Source organism: Echeneis naucrates, chromosome 16 (assembly GCF_900963305.1).
Source record: "Echeneis naucrates chromosome 16, fEcheNa1.1, whole genome shotgun sequence".
Classification (NCBI taxonomy): Eukaryota; Metazoa; Chordata; class Actinopteri; order Carangiformes; family Echeneidae; genus Echeneis; species Echeneis naucrates.
The window spans coordinates 13,069,067-13,078,434 of NC_042526.1; the positions used below are offsets into that span (position 1 = coordinate 13,069,067).

Below are 9,368 nucleotides of genomic sequence, written 5' to 3' on the forward strand. Positions count from 1 at the left end.
TGACGGTTGTTGTGATTAATATTAGTTGTGGTCGTGCCATTATTTTTTATTATTACTATCATCATTATTATTGTGGTTAAAATTGTTAATTATTTGAATGAAATTGTAAATGTTGGTTGTTTATTTAAAAAATTACATAAATATGTCTTGTTTTTGTTTTCTTGAGGTGAGTGGCTGGCAGGGTTTCACTACTACAGAGAGCCCTCTACTGGATGAAATAAATCCTCTTGGCTCCACAGAGCGACTGTTCTAGTGAGTCCATTCTTGTGAATGGACTCACTAGGCTATGACTATGCTGTGACTGAAGGATGATAATATGCTTTGACAAAAATAATTGAATTAAGGTCCTGTATCATAATGAGACACTGTGATCAATCATGTGATCAATCATAAGTGTGGCAGGGAGAGAACAAGAGAGTATTTTTTTTTTCAGCTTTTAATTTAACTAAAACCAATTATGAACACACAGAGTGGGAAATGAACAAAATAAACCCAACTCATTGAATCAATAATGAGCAGAAAACATCACACATAGAAATGTACAAAAATATACACAAAAACCTATATATAAAGTGAGTCTATATGACACACACACACACACACACACACACACACACACACACACACACACACACACACACACACACACAGTTGTTCACTTCAGCATTTCCTGTCCAAACACAAACTCGCCGTCTTACATGGACCTTAAAACCTCAGTCAGCCACCAGACAATCTCAAATGGCTTTAGATTGTAATTATAACCACTGTTTAACCCGATCTTCACTATCCTTATAAAAACTACAGTCCACTGATCCAGACGTCTTTTTCTGGATCAGTGGACCGTGACAACCAGACATTAGATAACTATCCTAACCTCTGATTTCAGGGGAGGCTACGTTTCACATAGCCCAATGTGGCTAAGTTCATCAGAGAGGACTATGGCTATCGATACTGTGTGTATATGTTAACAGCCTCCTATACAGACTGAGCCTGTCGAGGGAAACTTTATTTCCACATGTTGCATTATTTACAATTTATGGCGTACTGCTATTTAATAACACGTTAGCCCATCTACAAGTTTCAATTCAGACATGCACCGGCAATAATCCGAGTTAGTAAAACCGTTTGAAAATATAGCACTAGATTTAAGAAAATAGAATGAAAAGCAGCCAAACATTTTTACTCTTTGGAGAGAGGAAAACGCGTTTTTGTAAATATTTTGTTATTATTATCATAAGAATGCTACTGATGTAACAAATATGTTATCATGAAGCATAGACTTAGTATCTTTTTATGAAGTTCATTTTGTTTTATTTATTTTTTGCGGGTATTTGAAACGTCACGGAAACAGAGTGAGGTCCCGTTTTTTGGATCTCGCGAGAAGTCGTTGTGAACGTCAGATGACCTTTGGCACAGTTTGGTCTCCGCAGCAGCCAGGATCAGCCTGAAGAGCCCACGATGAACAGAGCCTTGAATAAATCAAACCTGAAACATTTGGTAAGTCTGTGACATGAAAGTTTAAACAGATGCTGCATTGCTCACATTTAGCTCAGTAAAAGCAGATGGCACGTCAGTAGCAGTTTTTTATTTGCTGCTGCTAGCTAGCTGTTTAGCTAATTCAGGTCCTGTTAATGTGGCACGTCGCTGTCGTAATTTGACTCCGAGCACATGGGAGGTTTCTTTGACTTGTTATCAGTTTAATTTCATTTGCACATCGCGATGTGTTCAGTTGAGCAGTCAGTCGTTTTTGCTCCGATGCTAATGCTAGTTGGTGTTATAGCACAGCTAGCCGGGTGGTTATGAAAGCTCTTGAGGTTACAAAACGGAGGCGTTATGAAAGTGTTACCTAAAAGTCAAACATCGAATCAGCCAATCAAGTTCAAGAGCACAGAGCAGTTTATACTGCAGTGTATGGTATTTTATGTTTCTCCTGTTTGCGTGATTTTAACTGAATGACCTTCGATCGTTGATGTTGATCGGTCGTGTCCAGATGAGGCTGGTATTTTCCTGCCTTTCCCCGAGTCTGGTGCAGCTGTGTCCACCGCCCCGCGACAGTTCATCTGTACATTGACTCTGAAACAGTTTGTGTTATTAGGAGCTCTGAAATCGTGATCGCATGTAGGAATGAATTCTCAGAGCTGAGGTTTATAATTGTCTAAATATATGTACGGTTTACTTTGTTGGTTACATGCTGTTTTTTTTTTTTTACAGAGGACTGATAGATATGACATGTTATCAGTGTCTTTAAGCAACATTGACTCAGTATTATATTACAGTGCCATTAACAGCTGTTTGCACAGCTTATTAAATGAAACTGTCTCAAACATGACTTAATTTATATTATTATTATTATTATTACTTTATATTATTACCTGTTGTTCTCCCTACAGACTGGTCTCCTCCAAAGGTTTCAAAGCACCTTAGTGGTTGCAGAGCACAACAATGAAAAGCTGACTCCAATTACGCTCAATGCCATCACCGCTGCCTCTAAGCTGGGTGGAGAGGTGTCTTGCCTGGTTGCTGGAACAAACTGTGCAAAGGTTGATGATTCTTTGAGATGGACCTGTTTTTAGAGAATCACATGTCAAGCATGCATGTCGTATTTGTGATCATACTGAGATGTTAGTTTGGCTATGCCATATTGCATTTACATATGGTACAGTTATTTTTAATGTTTTTTTTCTGTCTTTTTAGGTTGCAGAGCAAGTCAGTAAAATACAGGGTGTGAAGAAAGTTCTGGTGGCTCAACATGATTCTTACAAAGGTGCCATGCCAGGTATGCAATACAGAAGGTACTCAATGCCGCACAAGAATTTGACCTCCACGAAGAGAGCAAAATATACTGACCTGGTCTTTTTAGCAGTAGCCTTCTTTATTTGCACAGTTCTGCATATTCAGAGCTGACTGATGCCTTGCTGTAGAGTATTTCGGCAGTAGTAATTCAAGCAGGGGAGACCTTTTCATCTGATCTTTCTGCTTATATGTTTATTTTGAATGCAACTGACACCTTTTACTGTCCTTTAACTACTGCTCGTGGGGTGAAAACCTGCCTCTTTTTTTTCCTCAGAGGAGTTGACTCCACTTGTTTTGTCAACTCAAAAGCAATTCAACTTCACCCACATCTGTGCTGGGGCATCTGCGTTTGGGAAGGTGACGTGCCCTTTCTCCCAAATACTTTCAAATGAATTCACCACTATTAACAGTAGTAATATAATATAATGGATTTGTATCCATCAACTCAGTTATTCATATCTCCAATATTTTCTCCTTTTTGATGTTTCAATTGCACCTTTTTGTCTGCAGAACCTGCTTCCAAGAGTAGCTGCCAAGTTGGACGTAGCCCCAGTCTCAGATATTATTGAGATCAAGTCTCCAGACACTTTTGTCAGAACCATTTATGCTGGTAAGTAAGTCTGAAATTACGTCAAAACATAAACAATTTATTTTATATTCTCATTAATTTATTGGTAGTTTTGAGATTTCAGAAGAAATGTTAAGTCATGTATCTGGCTTTGGTTCAGCCTTGATATGACACAGATGTAACTTAATCTCAGTTTAATTTTTACAACAGGTTGTGATTTGGGCAAGTTTGCACCGATGATTTCAGAGTTAAGTTTTTTGAAAATTTAATGTTAACGATCAAATTTTACATTTACAGGAAATGCCCTCAGCACTGTAAAATGTAATGAGCCAATTAAGATCTTCACAGTCAGAGGGACTTCCTTTGAGGCAGCCGCAACAGAGGGTGGAAGTGGCACATTAGAAGATGGTAAAGTATCGTACAGTTTAATTCAAAGAGCTTTGCTGTAGTAGAAGCTAAGAAATTGGTAATCCTCTGATCTGCAGTGGCTTCTTCTTCACCTATTGGAACTTCTGAGTGGCTGGAGCAGAATTTGACAAAGAGCGATCGTCCAGAGCTGACAAGTGCTAAAGTTGTGGTATCTGGAGGTATGAGTTACCTTTCAATTTTCTAAAAGTTGTGTTACAGTGTAAGGGCAATTAATGCAAGTATATGATGTACTTGCAACCAACTTGTATTGGGTCAGAATTATTTTAAAAATTAGTTTGTTGGCAAACTCTGTGTATTTTAGTTGAAGCTGAAGCAAAAATCTAATCACAGTATAACAAAGTGCAATATCAAAATTGCAGGAGCTGCAATTTTTTGATAAAGATCCCATATGTTAGTATACAATAACAAATAAAGCATTATGGGTAACAGAGATGCCCAAGAATATAATTTTCAGTACAGACACTGGCAAAAATTCCATAATCAACATAACATTATGAAAATGAAAATGAATTGTTCAAATTGGACCCACTCCAAAATAATAGTTTTCTTAATTCATCATCGAAATTCATCGAAGTGCCTTTATTGTGGGTTGGATTAATTTTTATATTGTTGAAAGTATTAAGACAAGCTAAATCAAAAAATGTTGTTGACCAGGGGATGAGGTTCGAAGAAAGATTCATACAAAATTTTATTTGTAAAGCAACTGTATTTTTTATTTTTTTTTTTCCCCCCACAGGAAGGGGCTTGAAGAGTGGAGACAACTTCAAGCTGCTTTATGACCTTGCTGACAAACTGAATGCTGCAGGTAGGTTGGGATTGTCATTTTAAACCACTGATTGCCCGGGTTATTAGTTTCGCTGCAGTAGAGCCTAACTTGTATAATGTCTATTATTCAGTTGGTGCATCCAGAGCTGCAGTGGACGCTGGGTACGTCCCGAATGACATGCAGGTTGGGCAGACTGGCAAGATCGTGGCACCAGTAAGTCATACCCTTTCCGTGGTGGTTATTTGGATTTATTTGAATTTGCACTTATAGGTTTTAACTTTACCATATCAAATTGTGAATAGCTACATTAATCATTCACTTACGTTTAAAGCCAGTCAACTGTTGAACTCCATTGCCATATCTGATGCCTGGTAGCATTACACAGTACACTTGCAGTTCACTATCATCAGGATGTCTGTGCTGCCCCCTTTTAAAAAGGTTAAGTTCCCATTATGTGATTCAGTTGGGTTACCACAACTGTGATTATCCACACATTAGGCCCCTGCAAAAGGTACTTGATGGCACATTTAGGGCTCTAAATGATTTAGCTGATCCATTAAAGCAGAGTGCAGTGGATGAATGGTTGGAGCTTCAGACCAGGGCCGACTGGACAAATAGGATTTTCCGAATGTTATGACGGGATTGTTGCCCCCCCCACCCCCCACCCCCCACCCAAAGTTGATTAAATAAAATTTCCATCTAGCTTGTTTCTTTCATTCAATCTTAAAATGTTAGTGAATTCGGTGAAATGAAAGATTCACATTGTAATCACTTGAATCCAACTAAGATAGAATCTCCTCTATGCTGATTGAAACTCAATTTATTATCACCAACGGCAGTGTAATCAACAGAGTCATATGTCTTCACACTAGTCCGTCTCTGATTGACATTCCACCTGGACTGACTGGTTATATGTGAAGAGCCTGACAGCGTCTAGTTGTAAAATTCTGGTCAGTTTTCTTCCCAACAATATTCTTTGCCTCATCAACTGAAGTCCAAAATCTAGTGATATCTAAGATGTAATTAATTGTTGCTTTGAAAGAGAAAAAAATAACTAATGAATGAACCACACAAACAAAATAATATTTAAAACATGAAACAGTGTTAATGGCGAACAGACTCTTACTTAGATCAGCCCTACCATGATCAGACTGGAATATGTCTCTCTTAATAAACTGCTGATTTTGAGATCAATCTCAGACTGCTGGAAAAGTTTATCTTTTACTTATTCAACTGTCACATCAGTCCAGTGTGATCAGCTCTTGTGGTCAATTGTTTAATTACAAATACATAAAATTTAAAATCTAAGGAAGAAAAATATTTTTGCTACAATAAATCCTCTAAACCACACACTAATACTGCAGCAGCCTTTTTAACAAAACACTTTCAACAGGCCGAGCCAGTCTGCTCCAAACTTTCAACTACAATTTGTCTTGTGTTGGATAGGAACCCAAACCCAAGTGGGCCCCGGGGTTATATATTTTAAAGATGTTGGCGTATAAGCTCTGACATTATCGATTCTGCTCTTGTTTCTAGCGAAATTGATAAAATACATGATGAAGAGACGCTCCCTCTTGAAGTCTGTGTGTCTGTTCTTAGTGACTATTGTGGCGAGATCTAAGATAGATGTATGGTTTTAATGATATGAATGTCTAATATATATTTAATGGGCTAATGAAGAAAGTGACCATAAACCAGCTGACGGTTATGGGTGCGTTTAATTCAATATGAACTGGAGAGAGCATCATCTGAAGGTTGAGAAATTCGACTAAACAACACTAAACAAAAATAATTTCAAAGAAAAAGCCCTTCAGTAAATCATTGTAAATTAATTTTTTTTCCGTTGGCATCATTATAAAGCCAGTCTCTAAACTGGATTTGTTTATTAGCTAATTCAGTAAATATGAGAAAATGCAATGACAATATTATTTTGTTTCCTCCAACAAAATAGCTCACAGTAAGAGCATAAGAATAATATCAATAATGAAAATGGCTCAGGGAAATGTCCAGCACTTAGCTTTCAGCAAACGTGGCCTCTTGAACAACATAGTTGAGCAGCTCTGATGTCTCCACTCTGCTGCAGTTATGAAACACTTTTTGTGCTCACACATTGATGGTCTGCTCCACTGAGACGCCATTAAATAATTCATATAGTAGTGCATTAAACAGAGAGCCACAGATGGTTTTCCCAGCAGGTTTGGAAGATAGGAGCATGTCTGACCTTTGCACACTCACCCCAGGACCCTCTGATAGATTACACACCCTGACTCATTATGCCATCAGTCAGCTCTGTTGCATCCTCATCCTGTGGCATCTTTTCCAGGAGCCTGCAATTACTACCTGTCAACAAGAAAGTAACATTTCTGTGGCTTCTCTTCATGTCTGCAGGAGTTGTACATTGCTGTTGGTATCTCTGGAGCTATTCAGCATCTGGCTGGAATGAAAGACAGCAAGGTAATGTAAATTATGAACACAGTTTAAGTCATCGAGTAGCCTGAGCTCCTTCGAGACAGGGCAGACATTAGGCAACTTGAACATTTTTGAAAACGGTTCTTTGTACCTAGCTGCAGAGGGGTTTGTATCAGATGCAGTAAACTCTAATATTGCGTCCCACTTTCTGCACGCACCCATTTCACATTTAAGGCAGGACATAGCACTCAGTAACACTGCTGTGCTTACCCTTTTGGATGATATTTGGAAGTTTCCACATTGTGTGAAAATACAAAATAAACGCTGTTATCATAAAACCTTCTTTTTCATTCAGCATTTAAGTCTAAAGATTGCAATTTCATTATTTGAACATAGATTTTTTTTAATTTTCTTTCAGCAAGAGTTTTATCATTTTAGTCTAAAGATTGCAATTTCATTATTTGAACATTGTTTATTTTCTTTTAGCAAGTGTTTTATCATCTTATTGTGTTTAACATGTTCTTTTTTTTATCCAGACTATTGTTGCTATCAACAAAGACCCAGAGGCTCCGATTTTCCAGGTGGCTGACTATGGCTTGGTGGCTGATCTTTTCAAGGTAAGCATCTGGGATTGATATTGTTGCAGTAATGACACTTACTCTTGCATGAATAAACAACCAAACACTGAGGCCAAAACACAGCTCATGTACCTTCTATCTGGACTGCGTGTTTTGACATCTGAGACTCTAGAGTGAAAGATTGAATATAACATTTGCTTTTTCTCTGATAAATTGAACTAAATGCTTTATTCCACCTAATGGAAATGTGCAACTGTTGAATTATTAAACTCCTGCATTAATCAGAGTGGAGCTTTGGATGGAGCATGATGCAGAGGGGAAAAACATGAGCATCTCAGAATATATAAAAGTATTACTTTCACTACTTTATTTTATTACTTCTATAAATTACTATTAATAGTTACTTCTATGCTGCTTTAGCTTTGTATTTAGATTCGATCTGCCAGGTCTCTTAAATGCTCTGCTGGTTTCTTGTATCAGCCTTGTACTTGGGGACAGTGAGCTACAAGTGTTGGCACGACTAACACTGTCCAGTCCTGCTCGTGAAAGATTAGAAGGTTATATTTTCATGTGTGTCCTGTCGGTCATGTTTTATTTAGCCCCCCAGCAGTGCATGGGCAGTCCAGGTGTCCTGACAAACTCTGTAGAAGTGACTAGCAATAATGGCAGGTGGCAGCAGAGTTGTGACCCAGTGGGTGAGATCACCTTACATGTGATCACTCCTCAGATGGCTGATTAAAATGGATGGGCTTTCTACTTTTCCCCCAAATGGATAATTGATACCTCAGACCAACTCAGGCGGTGACTGATGACTCAGCTCTGAAGTTGCTTTCCTCACAAGGAGAGTCATTTGAATAATTTTGTACTCATATCTAACAGAAAAAGCTTTTTGAACTTGTCTTCTTAAAATCTACATGATTGGTAATATTTGTGTGTTGATTAATGGGCTGGATTCTTCCCCTGTAGACTGTCGCTCTGCATTTATCAACTTTTCAAACGCTGATAAATGTTTGTTTGCTTCCAGTCAACTGTTGTCTTGATAAATCTCAGTGTACTCATTTATACTGTGAGCTCCAGCCTACTTGATGGTTTGTATAATGAACTCATAAATCTTATTATGGTGAATATGCTGGGGCTGAAAATGACAGATGCTGGATTTATCCCCACACAAAACGCCATGAAATATTTCAAATGGGTGCAGTAGTCATTAACGTGGAATATGAAAATAACTTAATTTTCACGCATAAATTATTTGTATGCTCTATTATTTTGATTTTGTAGCAAGCCCTTTTGGTCAAAGTTGGTCTTATGCCAGAAAAACATGTCAATTAAGGATTTTTTTTTAAATTCTGTGCTGTTCTCTTCTTTTCAGGCTGTTCCTGAGATGACTGACGCACTGAGCAAATGAGGAGAAAAAGTCCCAGCAACTGTACATTGTAAAGCTGCAAGCCCACAGCCTCTGCCTTAACACGTTTCTATAGCTGCGATTGTTTGGAGAAATATTTCCATCACCAACATCTGACCTGCATCGGAACATCCCTGTTTGGAAATCAAACACCATTTGTTTTTATAAATACTGTGCAAGCATTAAATATAAGCTAATAAGCTTGTACTTTCCCTTGAGAAGAGGTTACTTTACACCTCTGATTATATGTTGTAATTTGCATTTGATCTGGAGTTTCAGCGAGGGACATCTTTGGGAATGGGTACCGTTAGACTTTTGTAGTCGTTTATGCTAAACCAGAGGATGTGTCATTACTGAGGTCTTGGAACGTTATGTATTAAATTGACAACTAAAAACTATCTTGTTTTGCCATGATTTCCC

At 38.0% G+C, this 9,368-nt stretch overlaps 1 protein-coding gene across 1 annotated transcript; it reads left to right on the plus strand.

Moving 5' to 3' along the window:
• Window positions 1-1,388: 1,388 nt before the first annotated feature.
• etfa (electron transfer flavoprotein subunit alpha) lies at window positions 1,389-9,363 on the plus strand. The gene is made up of 12 exons (XM_029522905.1): window positions 1,389-1,497; window positions 2,391-2,540; window positions 2,695-2,776; window positions 3,068-3,150; window positions 3,304-3,403; window positions 3,659-3,769; window positions 3,847-3,948; window positions 4,527-4,595; window positions 4,687-4,769; window positions 6,945-7,010; window positions 7,502-7,582; window positions 8,916-9,363. Exons 1-12 carry the CDS (start codon window positions 1,459-1,461, stop codon window positions 8,949-8,951), a joined length of 1,002 nt encoding a protein of 333 aa, XP_029378765.1. The 5' UTR covers window positions 1,389-1,458; the 3' UTR covers window positions 8,952-9,363.
• Window positions 9,364-9,368: the final 5 nt, after the last annotated feature.

Coding starts and splice junctions, on each gene's coding strand:
- etfa (XM_029522905.1), top strand. CDS start 1,459: ATGAACAGAGCCTTGAATAAATCAAACCTGAAACATTTG. Junction 3,949..4,526: donor TAAAGTTGTGGTATCTGGAG/GTATGAGTTACC, acceptor TTCCCCCCACAG/GAAGGGGCTTGAAGAGTGGA. Junction 7,011..7,501: donor CTGGAATGAAAGACAGCAAG/GTAATGTAAATT, acceptor TTTTTTATCCAG/ACTATTGTTGCTATCAACAA.